General features: G+C 38.4%; 1 protein-coding gene across 13 annotated transcripts in view; it reads right to left on the reverse strand.

Annotated features, from left to right (window-relative positions):
* Positions 1-534: 534 nt before the first annotated feature.
* Positions 535-23,192, reverse strand: part of CACNB2 (calcium voltage-gated channel auxiliary subunit beta 2) — a 231,219-nt gene continuing 208,561 nt past the window's right edge. For 7 of the 13 annotated variants that reach the window (XM_017729192.1, XM_017729184.1, XM_017729188.1 and 4 more), the window contains exons 9-13: positions 20,466-20,575; positions 14,365-14,373; positions 6,064-6,215; positions 5,261-5,356; positions 3,369-3,968 (exon numbers count right to left, since the gene is read on the reverse strand). In XM_017729192.1, the coding sequence (XP_017584681.1) occupies positions 3,669-3,968; positions 5,261-5,356; positions 6,064-6,215; positions 14,365-14,373; positions 20,466-20,575 (667 nt within the window). In that variant the 3' untranslated portion in view covers positions 3,369-3,668. Of the gene's footprint in view, positions 2,349-3,368; positions 3,969-5,260; positions 5,357-6,063; positions 6,216-14,364; positions 14,374-20,465; positions 20,576-23,192 lie in introns of those variants that run through there. The other 6 variants (XM_017729196.1, XM_017729193.1, XM_017729185.1 and 3 more) reach the window with 2 other exon arrangements.

Below are 23,192 nucleotides of genomic sequence, written 5' to 3' on the forward strand. Positions count from 1 at the left end.
TTAATACTGAAATTGAAATATACTTCTCACATGAGGTGAAGAATGTCACGACAAAATCATCTCTGCTGCCACAAAATTAATGTAGATTTTACCAGAGTTATATAGGCATTTGTTTGTGAGACTGTTCTGAATTTAACAAAGTTAGTCTTAAGTTTGCCCTTCTATGTGCAGAGTTGTCTAAAAATAAGGATTGCCTCCAGGTCAGCTCAGGACGTATCTTCTTTCTGTCTTTCTATTTTGTGGAAAAGAGCTAGGGGAAGGAGGAAATTTTGTCCTTCAGCCACAGATCCTGGCAGGTGGGTTTCCTAGCAACCCAAAAAGTAAAATTCCAGGAAATTGGAATGGAAAATAATCTGTATTTAATCAGAAACTTATAAAAAGCGGCATGTTTCAAATCAGCAATTTGGTAAATTTAACAAATCCTAATTTTCTAAGACAACACTTTGTTACGTCAACTTCTGACAGACTAGCTGGGTTGCTCCATGTGTTCCTAATTTGAAACAAATGGCATAGATGAGAACAAGGTAACAGGAATAGCAGTCAAACTTCTTGTTTATTCTTGGTTTTGTGGTTCTCAAGATGATTCTGATTTGCCAGAGAGGAGTATAGTAACTGTAAACATGAACAGATCTGTTCAAGGCAAAATGAAATGACTCAACAGAGGTGAATTGTAAATGAAATCGAGTGAAAAGCAAAAGAGTCCAAAGCAACACCTGCTTTGGATGTGTAAACACAACTTCTATCAGTTCATCACCATGACTGGTTTTGAGGCACTTAGACATGGTATACATGTGAAACCCTATAATTCTCATGTGGTCAAATGCCACAAATGCATGTACCTTTATATAATAATGACTAATAAAATCTGTCATTGATGTGGTTTGAGACCAAATGCAAAATTTGAACCTGCTTTGAACACAGTGCTACTTTTACAAGCTCGGATGCGTCTTCTCTGCTATGATGAGCACATGTGAAGGAGCACAATGAATAAATTTAGAACCAATACTTGCAATTTCAGAATAGGGCTGTTGGGATTTATAGGCAAATTCATTGACAGTAACTTTCCTTAAATATTACAGGGACACCAAACAGCTAATGTCTGAATCTGGATTAGATTTTGAATTTTGAATTTATGAATGCAGCTTTTTGATTCATAACCAAATTTGGGCTTTGATTTGGAATAGATTCTGCAGTGCAGGAATTTTATGGTCCAATCTCATAAGGTTTTTTTGTCTAAAATAGAGAAAGTTTGAGATAATCCTATTTCAGTACTCAGTTTGTACTTTCAAAGAAGTAGGGGTTCTTGGAATGAAGTTTAAACAGTGTTGAAAGAGGAGAGAGAAGCCTTTGCCCTCTGAGTGAATTTGCCTTGCTCCCTATTTCCAGTGGTCCCTGATCACCTGCACCAGATGTGTGTGAGGTGGCTCCAGTCCTTTTGGAATTAGCCAACTATTTCCATACAAGTTTGTTCCAAAGCTCTCCCTCAGACAGACAGGAGGTGTAAGGTCTTTGCCGATTTCATTTCAAACCATCCCAGGAGGCCTCACGCCTTTAAGCACCTCGTGCCATGCAACGCACACAGGCAGCATCATGCTGTAAAAATGCCACTCTGGCAGCTGGAAACACAAATCCCTCCTTACAATACACTCTGGGGACTAAAAAACCACAAACCCCAAATATGTTTCATGGCAAAGGGGCACTGCATTGGCCCCAGGGGAGGATAACGCCAAGGCTCTGCAGGGCGGGCGTGGCTCCCCCAGGCCAAACAGCTGGTGGCTTGGCTTTTCCCTGCAGAGCAGCCCAGAAAAACAGCAGAGGCATAGACTTTAAATTCTCTAAACACAGGCTCTTAACACTGTTGAAAGAATGGGTTCAGCCACCATGATTAAAAAACAGACCCGCTCTGTGCCAAGGCAGTGACAGGCTCAGGTTTGAGATGTCAGCTGAACATTTATCGTAGGAAAATGAAACCAAAGGAACGTAAAACTTTTACGTTCCATAAGAGATCCCCACTGATTCACACTTCTGTATTAGTAGACCTACAAACAAACTGTGAAACTGCAAATACACTCTCATTTTTAGTCCTTAAATAAAAATCTGTTAGTTTGTAAGGAGACAGCACAGCATTCAGAAAAGTGTTATTAAAACTGCATAGATCCTCCAGAGAATGTGGTTAATACAATGAGTATGTGAGCTCTAAATCCACACCCAAAAAGCATAAAAAACTTGAGCAAAATAATTTAAAAGTCTACAAAGCAAAGTTTATCTAGCAAGGCTGCACACAACAATACTGAATTTCATACTCAGAAATTCTTCCAGCTCACAATTTTTTTCAAGGTGTTTCAGCTCTGAGGACAGAAAAAAAGGCAGAAATGAGCTATAGCTTACAGTCTCTTTTCTTGCAATTGTGTCTGAAAGCAAGAGAAGGAGATACCCTTCGAGATGGCTAAAGAAATTATTCTTGTTAAAGAACAAACCTGTCAAGTCTGTGGTTTTCTAATGAGAACTAAATTACTTGACACAAAAACACTGTTTTGCAAAACAATAACAAAGATTACTTTTTTGCATTTTAATTTAGGGGCAGATCCATTTTTTTTGATTTGATTTTCTAAGAGGAGGTGTTTTTCTTAGCCAGAGTTATGAATTGTAATTTGCATATGGATATAACTTATGGGCATATATGGAACTTAGGTAGAAATTTAGATGTGGTGAGCCATTATTTGATCTGGGACAGAAGTATTTTAACCCCTTCTGTTATCTTCTCAGCCTCAAGGCATCACTCACTACTTATAATGAAGTATCATCTTGAAACACTTCATTTCATATTATGCAACACATATCCAAAGGAAAGCATCTCCTTATGCAGAACACCTCAATAAAATTATACAACCCAAAAGTTGAAGGAGAATAGAGGGGACATAATATGCCCGTATCAACAGGTACATCAGTGCAGAGGCAGGAATAAAGCCTGCTTTTCCCAGCTCACTAGAGAACTGGAGAGTGTCCTCACTGTTCAGAAGATAGAGCCTCTCAAGGTCTTTCTGCACAATGTGCAGTGCAGTGGGACTTGAATTTGACCTAGGAGTTCAGCTTGAAGGAAATCTGTACTTTTCACAGCAATGTCCAATGAATAAAAGAACAAAAGAAACACTGCAAGGGTCACTTTGACCTAGAATCTTCACTAATACAGTCAGTCATTCTCAACCTCTACAACTCTACAGCCTGTGGGAAGATTGGAACAGATTTCCCTCCAACATTTGTGGATCTGGCCTGTACATAACCCAATTTGTCATGCAGGGCCTCTGGGGCTGGGATTTGCCTATTAGCAATAGTATGCCCATCAGTCAGAAAGTTACCAGAGGCTGGAATGTGCATAGTCTTAGTCTAGTTTTATTTCTCTGATTGGATTACATATGGCCAGCTATAAAAATGCTTGTGGCTGGTACAAATATTACTGGCACAGCGGTGTCCTAGGCACAATAAAACCTGAAGTATTCCACTTCACATCAACATATGTTTTCTGTCAGGCCAGCTTAGTCCTTGGAATCAAAACCAGCCCCCTAGTCAACACACAAACACATGCTACCATGAATACAATAGCAATAACAGTGACATGCTTGTATTTGCCTTTTATATGGAAAATGGGTGAACGTCTACTGGAAAAGTTTTTACTCTATCAACAGCAGTAAAACATATTCAGCGTATTCTAGTATCAGCCTAACACTGTGCTTTGGAAGGAGAAGTTGACAGAAGAAAAAGAAGAGATGGCATAAAAACTGTACCTGTAAATTAATATTTGGACCTGGGCTAATAGAAAGAGTGGCTGTTGCAAGTGTGCGAGTGAGAAGCTGGTTAGGAGGATTGCTGCTAGGTGGATGTGTGGCCTTCCAGTAGGCTTCCAGATAGTCAGCAAGGTGCTCACAAGCATCTTCAAGCTGGTTCTCATCAAGAATTACATCGAACATTTCCTGATAAAGGAAAGGTTTTAGTGAGAATAATCACCAGGTAAAGGGAGATCAGCTAGAGACAATGATCATGCTTTTCATTAATGTAAAATGAACCACATTTTTAGTACTTGTGTTAAGATATTTTGCCTTTTTTTATTTGTGTTTGTTTTTCTGAATGCATTTGACACAAAAGACCGTAATCATAACTAGCACTAATGTTACACTTGCTAAAGCAAGGCCTTGTGACTTCCACATAGTAATGCACCAACAGTCAAAGAAGACAGGAAGAAGCAGCTTGAACAAATCTTAAATATACAGAAAGAAGGGATAAATATTGAAGAATTAACTATTGAAAAAAATGGAATGGCAAGAAAGGGAGTCAATCCCCCTATCTAGAGTAACTAAGAGAAAACTAAGGCAAACTAAGACCAATAACTAAAACAGTAAGAATACAGATCATTCAGTTTCCAAGTGTCATACAAATATTAGGTAAGAGATTAGTCACACCGTCTAATTTTAGACTTCTAAAGTTAGGAGGTGAGTTTCATCTATTTCCTCCCTGGTCAGGGAGCAGAAGGCAGCTTTGAGGGCCTATGCAGGTCTCCAGCATTCTTCATTGACTTCCTGGAGACCTGAGCATCTCTTAACTGAGATGCTTGAACTGAAATGATGAGGACATTCCCTTCCCTCAGCTCCATAACTATGGCAAATTATATCTGCAACTGAACTGTACTCTCATCTTCTGGTTTCTCACCCATACTCTTGACAGCTGACTATGCAGGTAGCAATGCATGCCAGGTTTAAAACACAGTTGGGGTCTCATCACCTCCACTTCATAGGTGGAAATTGGGAGAATTTGCTTCAGTGCACATCTGAAGAAGAACTACAGAGCTGTCAGCTATGCAGTACCACTCAACTCTTTGCCAAAACCCTGACCAAGAACATCAACAGTGGTGGGCTGTGGTGACAGATGCCCCAGAGGAGCTACTCAAACCACTGGTCTTACCCTACACTACCAGAGATAAAGCACAGTCACTAAGAGGGTTCATTTTTAGACCAATAACTCCCTAAAAATTATCAAGTAAAACAAATGTTCAGTTTACTGAAGCACTGACTGTATCAGCACACATCCTAATAACTGATTGTGACTGCACCCTTGTGCAGAGCCGCAAGACTTCAGGAGGTGTTCTGCAAAAAGCAATAGTGAAATATGGCCAGAAGAGGGCAAACATTCCCGAAAATTATGTAATTAACCTCGTGCTTGAAAAGAAAGGCACCTTTCAGTGACAAGACATAAATTAACAGTAACTCACAGGAGGACACTGTGCCAGTTTATCAGCTGCCACCATCTGAACATTAAGGTGTTTGGCCTGAGATTTCCCTCGGGATTTTATCAACCTCTGTAAAACCTGTGAAAAGTAAGACATTAAAAAAAAGTGAGCAGGCTCAGACTTAATATACATATATAACCACTTAAAATGTTTACATTTGAAACTGCTCACATGAGCAAATTCTTCATTTGCTGGCTTCAAGAACATTTCCCATGTTCCCTCATCCAGAATGAGCTAATTTTAATTTACATCCAAATATCTCCTTTCCTTTACAAGCACTAAAAAGTTCCCCTCCTGCCTTTTTTATGCTGCTTCTGGTTTCATTTTTTCTAAGTTGAATTTTTAAATTGATCTCCTGAGTTCTCTTCCCACAAATTCATTCTTCTCTTTTGAATGCCTCTTCGCAAGGTCTGTGCATGTTTTTTTACACACAATGAAAGAGTATATTATCAGATGTTAAACTTTAGCAATCAGTCTGATACTCATTCTGTGTTCATTTCTGTATTATTTTGATTTAACGAACCATGAACACTACTACTACTTACGTGATTGATACTAAAAGTGCAATCCCAATTAAAAAACCCATTGGAGCTACAGCATCTTTTCCAAAACGGGTTTTGGTAACATTGGAGCTCAGATACTTTTTTGATTATTAGTACTTCACTATCCAAAGGGAAGCAGTAACAATATATAGCTCTGAACCTAAATGAGGACATGTGATTATCTGCATTTAAGGCCCCAAAAAAAAAAGACTGAAAGAACATAAAGGTATCTAAAATATTTACCTTAGGAGAAGAAATCTTTACATATACTATAATGGGAGCCAGAGAGGTTTTGCTCAGTTGAGCTGGGTGGTTAATGGTATCAGCATCAAGCACTACCAGCTGCAGTGTCCTGGCTAATTCAAAAATCCGTTCAATTTCACTTTGAACTTCAGCTGCAGAGAAGTAGAAAATTAAAAGTTATGAAAATACTAAGAGGTGATTAGTTTTAAGAAATGTAACAATGTAGTAGACTGGCGTGTTGCTCCTCCTCTGGCTGCAGAAGTTGTTTTCTGTGCATGTCCCTGGCACAGTAGGGTAATGAATACAGCGTTAATGAGAGCATTTCACCCCGGCTTTGCTGCCCTTGCAGGCACTGCCTGCCTCTCTCACCTCACCAATTCCTGCTATTCCAAGCTGGAGAGATACTGGTAACACCTTCTTACATGACCCCAGACCAGACCAAGAAAAAGGGGTACGAATGCTTGCTGCATCAAATGGTAACTGTACTAGGCCACAAATCTGCTACACGTAAATAATGTCAGCTCAGACTTGAATCTTACCCAATAACCAGTTTGCTCAAACTGGACTGCCTGAGATAGGCATTAGGAAGTACTGATTACTATGTTAGCAGGAACTACTGTTTTCCCATTTAGTTCAACTTATCAAAGCTCAGGAAAACAGTTTTCTTCTACTGGCCTCAGTATGGTACCATGTTAAAAATTTCATTATTATGTGTAAAACACTTTTATAAGAGAAACTAACTGAATAATCTAAATAATGCCATGGTATCCTCCTCACAACCCCAGGAGCTGTGGAAAGCTGCTTTTCCCAGAGAAAAATCATCTTTTCTTCTGGTAGTCATGCTCCCAGCTCTCGGCACCCTGTCTGATTGGCAGTACTTTCCAGGGCAAACCTCTCCAAGACAGATGGGCTGCATCCACTTTCACAAGTGGTGTAGAAACTGTCTTCATTCCCCAATGAAACAAAACTACATCTTATAATAGCAAAATCATCTTTGAAATGAAATCACATTTTCCTGTTCAAATCTTGCTATCAACTGATTTCACAGAGGAATTAGAGAAGCTGGGTGATTTGTGCAAGTCTATAAAGAAAGTCATCGGGCCAGACAAGACTAATTCATACAGGTTTCCCTTTAAAGGTTGTGCACGCTTCATGAACCAAAACCAGATTCAATATCTAGCCCATTAAAAGAAAATATAAGAAGACAACCAACAGAGACTTAAAGGTCATGAAGAGGTACCAAAAATTTAATAAGAGTTCCTTGAAATTACGTTATCAGCCTTTTATCTATTTTGCTGGCAAAAGCTTTACTTTAGCTTGAAAACACAACCTATCTGATCTGCATAGAGTTTTCTATACCAAATGGTCTCTTTCAGGAGATATGAAGAGATTGATTTTTGCTATCTTAGAATAGCAACTGAATAAATCGGGTACTATAAAAAGGTTGCAAAATTTCCAAGAGAGAGCAAGGCATCCCAGCTAGTATTTTGGTTCCAAATCAATAGGTGATTGCTATGGCCATTTTATAAATCAAGTAACATCTAAATGGTCCTCAGAAAAATCTATGTATGATGTCCTTTATTGGAGGAGGTTGACATTGCTTTGGATCTACTAGAGATCACTTCCAACTGTTTGTGGTTATCTGCAGTTTGGGGGGGGAGCACATGCAATCAGTGGTTTACAGCAGGGAATGTAATGCAGAGATGTGCACGGTGTGGTATGGAAAGCACTGATGCATGCTTTCCTGCTGGCCAATAAAAGCACTGTGGTCCTGCTGCTGTCTGAATTACGACCACATTGTTTTAAGACAGAACTTCTGATGGTTCTTGGCACATTCACAATTACATTTTCTACAACTTTGTTGCATAGAGGTACTTGTGAAATCACTGAATAACCCTGTCTCAGAGTTTTAGTAGAAGACACTTAAGAATCCATCCCTAATTTAAGTTCAAATGACAACTAGAATAAACATATCAGAGAGAATTTGTTACACTGTTCTGATGATGAGTTTGGATTGCTTTCCTGCAATTTCAAACCAGTCTCAACACTTTAGTCAGTATAACAATATTAATTAACGTATCATTTTAAGACCATTCCAGACTGCTAAAAAATTTTTGTTCAAGACAATCTAAAACCAGCAAAATCTGTCTCTATGCCCTTGTATCATAATTTTGTCTGGGGAAGCAGTATTTGCTACACTGCTGGAAGCACTTTTTTGCCAGTAAAGAACACACCTCTGTGGACTACATTTCCTGCTATACTTTTTGAAACACCCATTGCCAGGGCAGAGTATTCCTCAGGGTATGTTCTATTGTGAAACACACCCAGGGCAACAACTGCAGGTAACTATGGTCCTATGAACCCATAGTTTCCACTTGAGTCTGAAGATGGAGAGGTATCATTTTCTTCAACTAAAATGTATTTCGGTACTTATTTTTCTTAACTTGAGTATAGGAGAAAAGTTCAAGGAACTACACTGCATGACTGGTGAACTAATATATGTGGCTCTACCTCTTCAGTCAAGAATGGATGGGAAAAATGCCACAGGGATAGCTGAAGAGGTCCTGAGCTCCTGTTCCTTAGAGTACTTCTTCAGCTTCTGGAAAAAACCTTAATTCTGCTTGAAATCTTCTTTGAATTCTAACTTTACATCTAAGATTTTTGTAATTACTTACATAATAGTAGTTTCTCTTTTTAGATGACAAAGGCTTTATCCACTGCTACTGCTTTGGTTTTCATTTTTCTTTAACAATATCTCTCGAACCCCAAATTCTCTATCTGTAAAAATTCCTTCACAACAAGACACTCAACACAAATTTTATCTCAGACTTTTGCCCAAAGTAAGCAAAGAACTCAAGAAGTCATGTGGGGATAGTAACACAAATGTCACTGGTAGTTAAAATAGGGAGCTGAGAACAGTGACAGTAGGGTATCTTCAAAGCAGCACAGTAATAGCTTTGCAATCTTCCCACCTCCATGAATACCATCTATTTATAATAATGTCCCTTCTTATGTACTGGAGAGGCATAAGAGTGAAGTTATAACGCTAAACTCCAATAAATTGTATTTGCCAATCATAATCAGAGGCATAAAAATAATCAGAACTACTGTGACAATCATCGTGATATGCTGACAGCCCAGCTACAAAATTCAAACCCAGAAATCAGCTACCAAATTTTAAAGTGACCCTTACAATCTATTTTATATGGTCTCCTTGGTAACCAGAAAGTGAACATATTTTAAATGACAGGAGCACTCAACTATTTATTCCATACAATAAGGAGTCAGGTCTAAGAAACAGTAAGTACACATCTCCCAGACAACTTTAAATACAGCACATTTAAACTTACTTCCAAATATTAATTCCCAATATCACTACTGTACCTTGAACAGAAATTCAGTGCCGTGAGAGCACAAGTAAATGGCTTTCCTGTTATGGGGGCAGACAAACATTCCTTACACCAGTTGGACCTTACAGGTGAATTCCAAGAAAAAATCTTTCCCAGTTTACTACAATAATCTCGCCTAAAATACAGGCAAAGATACAACACTACCTCGTTTTATCTCTGTCAATTCACTAATAACATGACGAGCTGTGGTGGAACTTAGGGTCACTTATATAATGCCATGGTAAAAGAACATTCTCTAGGCTACACAGTGGAGAAACACAACCCTCCTGCAAACCTGGGCTGCACCCATAGCAGCCAGGAGTCACTGGGACACTCAGCTTGCCAGAGCAGCAGCTACACCAGCAATTTGTTTCAGCAAGACCCTGATGAGATAGCAGTTCCATGACAGGGAGGAGATGCAGAATGGGTATGCATCTGGCCTGCAAAGGCCCACGTGAAGCACAAAATACTGCTTAGATACAGCAAAGAGATTCTGATGTTCACAAGGAGCAGTGAAGTTCAAATACTCTCAACTGAGCACAGTATGATTTTTATATCCTATTAAATTTGACTTTGTCTCCTGTCTATGGTATTGGTGGCTCTGTTTTGTTCATAGAAACAGGTATGTAAATTATGATTTCAACTGAAACAGGCACAGAGACAAAGCATTCCAGTTTTTTTAAACAGGGCTCCTGATATTACAGACATATGGAATGAAAAGAGCACACCTATGTCAATGTATGCAATACAAAATGATTAGCAACACCTTACACAAAAGGCTTTGAAATAATTTTGTAAATTAAGAAGAACAGCCATCAGAAGCCATGATTTTTTTATGCTAATTCTTTTCTACAAACACAGTTACTGAAAAATAATTAATCACTGAATTCCATGAATGTAATAATGAGAAGTTTAAGGCAACTTCATGATTTCCATAACAAAGGTGAAAGAAAAAAATATGTTTTTTATCCCAGTCACTTAAAACCATGTAGAATGTCTTGCACCAAAAAAACTGCTAGAAATGAGTAAAGGTCATATCTGACATCCAAGAAAATTAAAAAAGAAAAAAAGGAAGTGATAATTATTGCCCTGCACAAGTCTCTATTAAGAACAAAATCATGAGCTTGACTGACAGAACTAAAATTTTAAATTTTAATTTGTGAGCATGTGTGTGTATACACATGCTTATATTGAGTGAAAAAATCATAGTGTCTCCATGGGGTACTGCTGTAAGCAGAATGCAGGCACTCAGCCACAGCAGGCTATCCTGGACTGCGCCAGGGATCTGTGCTCCCTGGAAACAAAGCAAAGAGGCCGAGATGTTACTGATGTTCCAATAAGTTACATGGACTTTGAGCACAGCAGAGCAAGTTAAGAAGGCACCCCACAGGTATATAAGCATTTGGCCTCCTTCTTCTCATCTTCCTTTCCTCCCCTCAAGCAGCAATGATGCTCTGGGCAGGCAGGGAGCTAACAGGGGGCTCCTGCTGGGCAGGGGACAGCAGGCTCCACTCCTTCCCCAGCCAGGGACGTTCAGTCCCACAGTCTCCAGGCAGGACTACATGTCCCACCTCACACCATGGGGCATCCCAGTGCTGGGGAGCAGAATGCTTTGTGCCTCTGCTCCAGCATATCCAGCTAAGAAGGAAAAAATCTTGAAGAACATAAGCAAAAGAGAATAAATGCTTTAGCTTTAGTCCTCAGGCAACTGGTCAAAAGATGCCTGGATTACAGGTGTTTAATCAAATGTCTAACCTAAATGTAGTTTGTGAATATACTTAGATTTTCCTGGTCTCCACCAAATACCTTAGCCAGTAGCTTGTTACGTAAAAAGAGGAGGGTGGGAGTGGGAGGATGACAATATTTTCCAGGAAAAGTGGCTGCATGTGTTACTCATGCCTAACAGATGGGGCTCCTGCGAGGGGTAAGGCAGAAAGGAGAGAAGCATGTCTGCTGCTCTGCCTGGAGCTCCTGTCTGGGCTCTGCTGAAGGGGAGCTGTGAGGCGAGGTGCTGCAGGAAAACAGGGTTTTCCTCCTCCTGCCTGCTAAGGCTCAGTTTAGGCAGAATTCAGATGGCTTTTAATGCACACACACGTCCAAGTGGTATTGACAGAAATAATGTCATGTTTGGAAACCTCAGCATAACCAAGATCTATTTATAATGGACTAACATCTCCTGAAATTCAGCACTGTAATTATGTGAAAATATAAAACAGATAGTGTCATTTAAAAACACTAAATAGCACATAAAAATGTCTACTTCCTGCCTCATTTCTCTGGGCTAGCAAAACAATAGCATTCATGGAATGATGCTTCTTATGCCAAGTTTAAACTGGAAGTAAATTTTAACGGCCTATGAATGGAAAAGACTGAAACCAGCAGATTGCAGCAGAAACACAAGTGGCTGAGCACTGCACAAGGGTGCACTGAAATGACTGTGCCAGGAAGAACCACAGCAGCTCCAGAAGGTGCCATGCAGCAGCATAGCACTGCTCCTATCATTAAGCTCCCCTACACTCTGTTAAGGAGTAATCGAGATAGGAAAACTGGGCAAAGAAGCAGTCTAACATTTATTTTGTCCAGAGGACCAAGTGTCTCTGCACAGTTCAGAATGGATATCATCATGTCAGGCTGGCAATAACTTGGGTATTTCTGACTATGCATCATTACTCTGTGCAGTGCTGTAGGCTTTTACAGATCTGGTCCATACATAGGCACTAAATAAGTGTTCCCTAGGTCTGTTGTTTTTTTCAGAACAAACATAAATAAAAATGTTCAGCCTTTCTCACAGATAGGATGTGGAACCACTCCATCACTGGCTATTCAACCCCTCCTGCTGATGGTGTGCCACTCACAAAACATTTGTGTATTCACTGAGTGGGAGAGATACTGACTCTGCAGCCTGATGCTCAGAGTGGGAGGCAAAACACATGGATTCCAGTTCCTTCTCCAGGGAAAGTTTAATTATCATGCAAAGTGCGTAAGACTCAGCAGGACCAACCAACAGCCATCCTAAAGGCAATCACAGCCCTGTCATGGCGATGGGAATGATGAGCCCTTGCCTCTCTTAGCAGAGAACAGAACTGAACCCAGACTTCTTTGCATTCTGGTTAAACAAAGCAAACCTTTAGTCTTGAATAAAGTGGGGTCACAAACACCAACTTTTAATCAGTTCCACCAGCCCAGGAGAAAGAAAAAAATTCAGCCTACAGTGTGAATAGTTTTAAGGGAAGCAAACTGTACTCTTAAACAAACAGCTAACTAGCTAAAAATATTTTATTCACCTATCCAAGTATCCTATTACACAGATATCCATAACCTTAAAAATTATTCTAACACATTGCTACATACTTTGTTTCTAGCATATGTTTTGTTTCAATGTAATTATCAATCACATATTTCTGTGCAGCATCATGAGAAAATACAAGGAGAGGTTGCTGAGAGTTATCTCTAATTTACAGAAATCAAGAATCTTTTTCCCCCATATACCCTTTAAAAACACTCAAGAAATTTCATTTAAATGCTTTGCCTATACTGTATCAAAACCTTATTTGCAAGTTAGAATATTGGAAAGTTAGTACCAAACTTCTAATACAGTACTACCTAAAGAATTCATTGGGGAAACTCTGACCTTAGATGTTAAGAAAATCAAGGCTGGCCCAGCAGGATAAAAGAGTATTTTGTGACATGTGAGACTGATAAATTATCACAGGTTCATGAACTTCACACTGCTCTTTTCCCATTTGTGGGCAAAAAGAAGTATATCTACGCCCTCATGAAAACTCAAAAGCTCTTAGCTGCTATTTTACTGCATTCTGGTTCAAGGCAGGTTCAGGTTTACCAGGTTAACATATTTAACACCTGAGAATGAGAGTTATGGACATTTGTCACACCTATCTTGAAGATAAAATTATAAAGGGACAATCAGGATTTTCTATAACACACTGAACACCTCTTTTATTTTCTTTGAACTATATTAGATCTCTGAGGCCTTGGGAAGGAAATACACTCTTGCTTAAGTCCAAATTTTGCGTTCCTGTTCCATGGCTTCTGTAAGTACTGAAGGATTTTTATGATGCCTAGCTAGCACTCTTTTAGGTTTATCCTTATTTATAAGGATAGCTTTTACTTGAAACTTATTATACTTGACACCACAACTGTCATTAAATTACTGGACATGGAGAATACATAGTAACATCATATTTGTATATAATATACAGTATGTGTATGTGTGTGTATATATATATATATATATATATCAAGCAAAAAAATTGTTACCATAGTTTCAAGCATTCAATTGGCTTCTCACACAACTATCAAGGAAAAAGAAACCACAAGGCTGAAATTTGCACAGGTAATCCACTACTATTTCTTTGAGCATTTATGTTTCATTTTCAGAAGACAAAACTTTGGGGTATCAACCTAATGATGTGAATGGAAGATCTGTACACTTTTTAGAGGCAGTCTTCCAAAGGTAGGTGCTCAATTGCACATGCAAACTGGGTGCATGTAATGCCTGACAGGTTACTGCATATGCACATGGAAAGCAAATAGATTCCCAGGCACGTGATGGCAATCGATTTACCATAAACACAGTGATACATTTTACATCCACGGTCACTCATCTGTGTTAGAACACGCAGATTAGGTGCACACATCTCAGAAATATACAATGGAATACCTAATCTGTAGCATTTACTTGTCAATGTCAACTTTATTTTTAGAATTACTTGAAAATAAGTAAGGAAAACCAGCAAAGTTTTCTAAAATAAAGACTTAGCAGCACAGGTACAAGATCAGCTTTTGTCTGTCAGTGAGCCAGATGTGAGAAACACACGGTGGTTCTGTGAGGTACAATAAAGCACTGAACACAAAACAGCAGGAAAAGTAATTTGCAAGCTTGTATACATACCTAAAACATCTGGAAAGGGAGAGCATTAATGAAGCAAAGAATGGAAAAAGCCAACACAATCAGGTTTTGTACAAAGCATACAGCACGAGGTAAGGTTATAACAAGCGTAACATACACAGGGTTCTTTTGACAAAAAATGCAGCAAAAGCACAAAACTGGTTCAGGAGTTTCTGCAAATGGCATGTGTCTATATAAAATTTAACTAAGCCAATTTGGGCTGATTTTCAGGTGAGTAAGACTTAACCACATACTGTACTTTCTTGGAGAAAAAATCTATTCAAAATTACAGATTTCTTCTAGGCTTTTAAAGAAATTAATCATTTGTCCTTTCCTTAAATTTAGTTCTAACATCTCATGTGTTAAAACATGTAACAATATTGACAAGCAAACATTCCTATTTACATCAAAATAAGCTTAATTAGAGAGGAATAAGACTGTATTATCCACCTAAATCTTTATGAGCCAGACACTATTTTAAAAAAGTTCTTGAGAACATTAATTTTATACTAGATATTCAGTGGCAGCATTGGTTTCCCATGAGTCAAATCCCAAGTCTATTTTTAACTGATTCCATTACAAAAGCAAACTGTCAGTCGATAGGTGTGTGTAGCATTAAAAGCTGATTGAGACTCCCTTATAATCCTGTAAATTGAGTTCCTCGTGGCAATTCCTATTTCTGATTATCATGTTGTTGGTGTACGTCTCTTTGAAATTAATTCTGGGTTATCTATTAAATCATTCCAAAGAATGGTGCTCAGTTCACTGTTTTCTGTGCTATGCACAACATTGCAGACCTGTATTGGGTGATAAGGTAAGAGTTCTCAAAAAGACATACATTTATTTCCCAGAAAAAAGTATTTGGTATTAAATAGATCAAGCACAGTACCTTTGTACTACCTTAAGTAATTGATGAAACACTTATTAAAATAATAGTTAAAAACCAACAATATGTTTTCAGAAGTCTAAAAAATAGCCTTCTCTGCTGCAGTTACAACTGCTGCTCACAAATGTGATCATAAGTGAAGGGTTGATCAGTGGCCTGGCTGCATGAGGTACAACTGCACAAAGGTTGGTGAGTAAAGAAATAGCTTTCCATTGAATCTGGAAGGAGGGAGGGATTTGGATTAACATAAAGCAGTTATGGGGAGCTATATTTGCTATATATATATTATATAGAAAACATATATCTATATATATTTGCAAAAAGGCATTTTTAAATTATACCAGATGTAGGAATAAACCACATAGGTCTCTGTCCACGTGCCAATGACTGTTCAAGTAGGAGAGACAAGAAAGCAACTCATCTCCCCACATCCCATAGCTCTGCAGCCAGGAGACGTATTCAGAGCAAACCAAAACAAACCAAAACAAACCCTGTTTTTCCTTAACAAGAACAAATTTTTATTGTGATAAATATGAATTTTAAATACCTAGGTCAGAGCTAAGCCATTGTAGATAGTCTGGACAAAAAAAAGAGAACCAGAACATATTTAGTACTTGCTGAAATTCTGTGGTTTTTTTCTTTTTTTTCCCCCCCAGTGATCTGGGGAAAAAACCCTATTAATTTCATTTTATAGAAGGGAAAATGTAGGCAGACAAAAAATTCATTTTCCAGGACTCCTAGCAGACCTGCAGCAGATACTAGAAAAGAACGAATGTGATGTGAGTCCTGATTTAATGATGTATCTGTGAAACTTGTAATCATAGAGAATACTACTGGCTGCAAAGCTAATGCTGATAAAGTAGGAAATGCCACAATAGCTCTCCTAAATCAAATCTTTTGCGATCTGTATTATAACAGAGCACATTCAGGAACATATAATAAAGTTGTTCCTTTAGGGCTGCTGTCTTGTTCAGTATGCAACTCCATACACTGTCAACTGATAAGAAGCCATTGAATCATTTACTTTCTCTTCATTGTCAAATATGTGTTTCACATCTCATTTAGAACACATGGCTCTAATCTTCCTCTGAAAACAGAATTAATAAAATATTTGTGGGCTATTTTGTGGAGCTTACTGTGGTGATATATGCAATAAAATGATTTTTCCCTTTGAAACATCGCAGTTAGGTGAAAAGCTGGAATTATTAGTATTTTCCAGAGAGAAAATTACAAAGAATAATCACAAGTTATGAATAATTCAGGGAGGGTTAATTTTCAGAAATGCAGTGTCTGATTCTTCAGAGTAATTACCACTAGAAATTACATTCAGAATAGAAATATGGAAGCCATCCTACAGGAAATCCTGATTCCTGGGGATTCTTTCTTCCAAAACGGAACATAACCTTGAAGCTTCTTTTACAAGTCAGTACTAAGACTCAGGACATTCCTGATGCTGCTCTGTACTGTCAGTACAGAATATAAGTACTGATCTGAGAGAAGGAAAAAATTCTTTGAGCTAGGCTGGAAATGAAAAGAATATCTCCCCAGTTAAATGTCTGCAAAGAGGAGAGCCTAAAATAAGAGGACTTCTGGGGAATGAGGATCCACAAGCCTGGTATTTTACAAGGTACCCAACAGGAGCTCCAGTAGTCCATAAAGGACTGCCTGATACCCATCCCCCTCTTCCAAGTCAGGGCATTATCATGCAACATGCCGATTTTGATGGCATACACTGTATAAGTTAATACAGGGAAATTAGGGAAGTAGTGATTCACTCAAAAATTCCAATTCCCCACACTATTTTACATATTTTTCAAGAATATTAAGGCAGAGGACTGGTGGAAAAGTAGTCTGTAAATATTTGACCAAAGACTGGATGACAGCAAACATAACCTAAAAATACTAAGAAGCTGCACCGTTAGCCTTCTTATTATCACTTCCTAACCTTTATTTTGCACTACTTGAATTTAAACCAAATAATATACTTTTAACAGGGTATTTCGTTGACTTATAGCAAATTCATCACACAGACAGAAAAAAAATTCCGCTATATGGTGTGATACTGCCACTCACCTCTTCTACTTCAGCCAACTAAATACTCACAGCAGTGGTATGTTGTCATCTTCTTTGTGAACCACTGCTAGGAGAGGCCACCTACCAGCAGACTACAATGATGTTTTCTGATTCTGACTCTTATTTCTGCCTTGAGGTACATTGCAGGTAGGCAAGGGAACAGGCTGTAACATGCCTTGTACTTTTTTCTTTTGCCTTGCTCAATGGTTTTCCCACTGTCTTACAAAAGCAGTTACCTTTTCTGACTCCAGCTTGTTTTATTTTATCTCAGTTTTTGTCCCAACACTGCTGCCACACCACTTCCCTCCCAGACTTCCTGTCTGATTTCTGTCCTCCTATGGTTTATCCCATGCCTAGAGCAGAGACCTGGAGGTGCTGTATCAGTGGGTTTGACTGTCCCAACTCCTTTTCCATAAGTCAAACCTTTTCCATAATGGATTTTCACTACTTTCCTTCCTGCCTTAGCTTGGCCAGCCACCTGTTCCTCCAGGTGAACTTCTTTAAAGTAAATGACTTTTGATTCCATTCTCCATGCTGCACAGCAAAGGAGGGATCGCAAATTGGAGGATGAGCATCTTTTTACCTCAGTTCTGCTTGGCTGCTCTGATTCAGTCTACTGGGAGCAGATTCTGCTCAGCATCATTGCTGGACCTAGCCAAGGAAAGCTGAGTCTTTAAGCAATTCAGATGCAAAGCTTGGCATGCGTTAATGGCAGATTCTACTAATTTGATCAAGTTTTCTCATTATTTTCATAAAATTGCCCAGAAACAAGTAATTGAAATTTTGTTCAGTTGACTGCCAGATTTCAAAACCCTTCTAGATTACTAGAACAATGAAAGTATTACAGCTTCTGAAAGCAAAGCGTTTGAGAATATTTTAGCATATGTAAAATTAATTTTTGCCCTAACTTTATTGCTAGAATGACCCAGTTGCTCTGGTCAAAGATCTTCAAAGTTATTTTATAAATCAGTTAATTTTTAGAACAATTATTAGCAACTGAAAACCAGGTATGTAGCAGGAAATTATAGTTAATAACAGGCCCGTTACAAAAACTAGAGAGAAACATCTACCTACCAATCCACATATTTGCATATATACATAATCACTGTCATCTTTTTGGGTGTCTCAAACTGCAGTTCTGTCAGAACTTCCATTTTAAATACCTCCATCTAAAAAAGTACCTTGACACAAAGAAAAAATGTTGATGCTCTCAAGAGTATGGTTCTACATGAGATAAAGGTGTACAAGATTGGGCAGAATTTAATTTTTATTAATTTCTTTCCTGTATAGATTTTTGTGATAGAGTCTCACATATATGAGAATATTTTAGCATGAGGAATGAATTATATGCTTTTACTGCTGCATATATTTGTACACTATTGCAAAATTGCACAAGCTTTGCTGATGAGGCTGAAAACTTAATCATCATGATTCTGTTTGTTCCATGACTGGTTGACCTCCATACTTATTACCAATTTTCAGTCCTATTCAAAATAAGTGACACTTTATCTTTTCATTAGATTATTAAACAGACTTTGGTGACAAGACTGAAATTCACACAGAAGAATATTCTCGTGTGTAAAGATATTAATTATGTTGTTATAGTACATTGCATTTTGATATTTCAAAACACTTTAAATAAGACACACTTGGAAGCTACAGACTACTTCCAAGAAAAAATTCACAGCCTCCATATAGCTGAAAGCAAAGGTTTTACAAAACAGATTTTCAAGAAAGGGAAGACAAAATTTTTAAGGCAGAGAAGCTTATGCTAAAAATGACTACTATATTAGGCAAACGTTAAATATTCAGTCAGTTCAGGTGTCAGAAATTTTTTTGTCGCGAAACTGATAAGAACTTATTTAATAGGATGAATGAAACTACTTTCTTGTTCCACAAAATTTACAATTTTTCAAGATACAATGCTGTGTTCGAGGGAAACCAAGCTCTCTCAAAGGCTGCTAAGAGGAATCTGCAGCTCTGTAAAGGCAGAAATATGAGTGGAGGATCCATCTGTGATGTAGCAAGTTCCTCCTTTTTTGGTATTTGATGGGGGACTTGCAGAGGATTTGTTATGGGACCCATATCTGTATCTCAGCCAAGTGCCCTTACACGAGTATGTAGACTCCTGGCACGATTCATCTTATAATCACAGAATGGTTTGGATTGGAAGGGACCTTAAAGATCATCTAGTTCCAACCCGCCCTGCCATGGGCAGGGAACCTTCCACGAGACCTCTTGGCTCTCTCCAGGTGGCTCTACACAGGGAATGCACCAGTGACAGCAGCAGAGTCTTGGATATAAAACATCTCACACTAGAGGAATGGCAAAGGCAGTCAGGAATTAAGACTCCAAAATTATCACCTTTTCCTCCTAACTCTACGGACACCTTGGGATGGCAAGCTCCAGTGCAGCCACCTGTACTGTAGATGGTTACATTTAGTTACAACTTCCCAGCTAAGCTTATTTTTCTTTCTGAGTAATAAATGTTTAATTATTGATACAACTGGGCAAGCTTCAGTACTAAAAGACTCATGTAAGATGACAGACATGTAGGCTATGAATGCAGCTATACAGTTTTTAAAAACATCTCCCTTTTTGCATCCTTCCCTTTTTTGTACCAACCTTAGGATTAGTTTAAACTGACACAAAATTCACCAAATGTGTACTTCAGTAATATTTTTCAAGCTTCGTATCAGTTGCTATCGCTAACAGTAAACTTATAAAAATAATGCAAAATATCAGCAATATCCATGTAATTCCAAGAAACTGAAAAGAGTCATTTCTATTTAGCCAGAAGAAAGGCACAAAATTAATTCCTGGGCATAGAACAGCGATAGGGGATACACATCATAAGGTCACCCCAAGACATTATGTTTTCAGATTTTATATGGATGGCTGCTTCTCCCCACTGAGGCAAACAGCAAAACACGAAAACTGAGCATAAGGAGAATAAACCAAAATCAGCACTATAGGAAGTTTACCTGATAGTGATTTTAAAATGATTTCTAGTGCCAGGATTTCTGATTTATGGGAATTGTGATTTTCTCACAGCAGAGAGAAGGCTATTTTTAGCTTAGACATATGAATGGAGAGTAGCATACTTCACAGGTAATTTGTAGATAGTATCATTACAGGTACTTACCTAGGCTTGATCTGGTGTTAGATCGCTCTATTATCGCATGCTTACTGGGATTGTTTAACACTGAGCGTTTGGCAAGCGAGATGTCTGCTGTGACTCGTGTAATTGATATACTGCAAAACAAACACAGCAAAACAGTGCTGAACGTTATTTATCTCTCAGGGATGTGGGGAGAATTCTCATTTAACACTAGAAGATGGCTAAGACTACAGGAAAGTAAGTTCTCAGCAGCACAGTATGCTTCGCTCAATGTGAACAGAGAAAAAACTTTATCTAACTTAATACTGCTACAATAACTATTGATAAGACATCCTACACATGCCTAGGGAGAGGGCAGGCAGGAGGAGGTCAGGGATTACTGCAGAAGATGGGACTTCCCTGGGGTCTCCAGGTCTGATGAGGATCTGACTTTACACCAGTACCCCCAGTATTAGCAAACTGCTTTCTCCTTTCCCTGACTTGAACAGTACTGAACGACAACCTGGCTTACTTTAGCCATATGTATAAGACATATAGGGCTATGCAGAATTAAATGGTAAGGGTAAGGCTTAGCAGGGAAATTAGTATAGATCTACAAGTACAAATCATGGGGTTTTTGTTTGTTTTGGCTTGGGGTTTTTTTTTGGGTTTTTTATTGTTCAGTTTACTAACGTGTTTTTCTAACAGAGTGCAAGAGCTACCTATAATTTTCCAGGAAGATTATGCTAGCAATATGCTAGCCACCTAAAAAGGAGAACTGTAACTTGGAGAAGCACATCCTTGAAAAGTCTAGGTTGACTATCTGGCAGGTTCAGTTTTGTGTTTATGAGAATAGATGAGCCAAGAAAGAAGTGGTTACTTTCAGTTGTTTGCACTGACCTGCTACACAACCTTCTGCATATTCTTCTTCCTAGGAAGATAGTTTCTTTGGTTTGTTTTGCTTTACTGCGCCAAAATGCACCCTTAAGTTCCTTTTCAAACTCTCTGGTCTAATGAGGTTTAGAGGTCACATTTTTCCAGTGCTGAAAGTTAAATCAGAGTGATGATACTCCCTTGTTCTTCCTTGTAGGATTTTACTTGCAATTTAAAAGAGGAAATGGATTTGCTAAGAAGAGGGAGGGCTCCTCTCTAGCAAGCACTGTCAGATGCTGTTTGTTCATTTGAAATGTAATCCAATAGGCCATTTCCCACTGAACTCAACATGTGTATACACTTATCTAAAACCCTAAAAAATGTAACAGAGCCAGAAGTTAATACGAAAAAACAGAACTATGTGCACAATACTGATTAGTAATATAATTTTGGAAATCTAGGCATGATTTAACTTAAGCTAAAAACATCACCAAAGATTGTGATTTCTGGCACAGCTCCTCACAGATAATGCCATTTGTCTTAAAATTAAATCAAACGTGTATTGTGATACTTACTGGTTATCTTTATTTGCTAATGGAACGACTACAAACTTTTACAGCTTTTTGGTTTTTTGTGTTGATTTGGATTTTTTCCTGCCAGTCTTTCTTCCTACAGGCTATAGAAAAATTTTTGCCTTTATAAACACAATTATGGTATATTGAACAACGCTAGATTTATCAGTCTCTTTATCTATGAAAAATGCTATTTTTCATTTTAAGACTTTTTACCATCTTTCTAAGGACATTTTAATGTCTTTGAGAAATGTCACATCAGGAAGACCAAGTCTGCTCTCAAAACAAAGGGTGTGTATGTTCATATTGTGAAACAATTGCAGTGAGAGCAGGGACAGCAGTGTGGCAGCTTAAAGCACTAGCATGAATCTGAGAAACTCCGGTGCGAATTTGTTCAAAACCTTAAGTAATGATTCAGATTGCTGCTGAAGTTTGGAATGCTTCAAATCTGCTACTATAGACATCAATTTTATTTGGAGTACTTGTGGATTCACCCTGCAACCGTTGGATCTACAACTGAAAATCTGATATGCTCTAAAATACTTAAAGATGGAGTAATTTTCATCTGCTTGCAACAACTGTTTTGTTAACTTCCAATTCTGAAGGTGTGTATCTAGGGTTTGACAATCCTGACTAATAAAGAGAGACTACTGAAGTGGTTAGGTATTTACATCATTATTCAGACTGAGAAAATCCACCAGTTTAAACCACAGTGCCTGGTATTTTAAAAAACTGAAGCTATTGACAAAAATCCTCAGGCTCCCTCTTGAAAGTTTTGGCAGCAACAGGACACACAGAATAGTGTTATGGATCTCTCCACTTCCAAACAAAATAGGACATTCCTTGAAGTTACAGATATTATAATAAGATCTTCTGGTTTTCTCAATTTTTCCTCCCAGTGTCAACCCACTGGGACATATAATCTGGAGCTTGATCCAACACCAATATAATCATGTCTGGAGAATGCACCTGATGTCTCTGCTCCATGGGTCCGTGATGCTGGAGTTACAGATCACGTCACCGCTTTTAAAGACAGACTATCATTTGAGATCTGTACCACAGTAATGCCTGAAGGCTCAAGTACAAATCCCACTGGACCTTGTCTAGCTTGCTGTAACCACTTGGATCAGAACCCAGCGAGTGCAGCCGGTCTGCTATCAAGGGTAACCATATTTCAGCAAGGTGGAGGACTGCCCTACCCCTTCATCCCAGTCCTTTTGAAACTTCCCACTACAGAGCCCAGAACTACTGTCAAACCAAGATCCTATCTTGAGGGATCAAAAGGTCAATAATCCCATAGACCAGATAGTCTGAATCTCATATCACT

The sequence above is a fragment of the Corvus brachyrhynchos genome, unplaced genomic scaffold (assembly GCF_000691975.1).
Source record: "Corvus brachyrhynchos isolate BGI_N302 unplaced genomic scaffold, ASM69197v1 scaffold142, whole genome shotgun sequence".
Lineage (NCBI taxonomy): Eukaryota > Metazoa > Chordata > Aves > Passeriformes > Corvidae > Corvus > Corvus brachyrhynchos.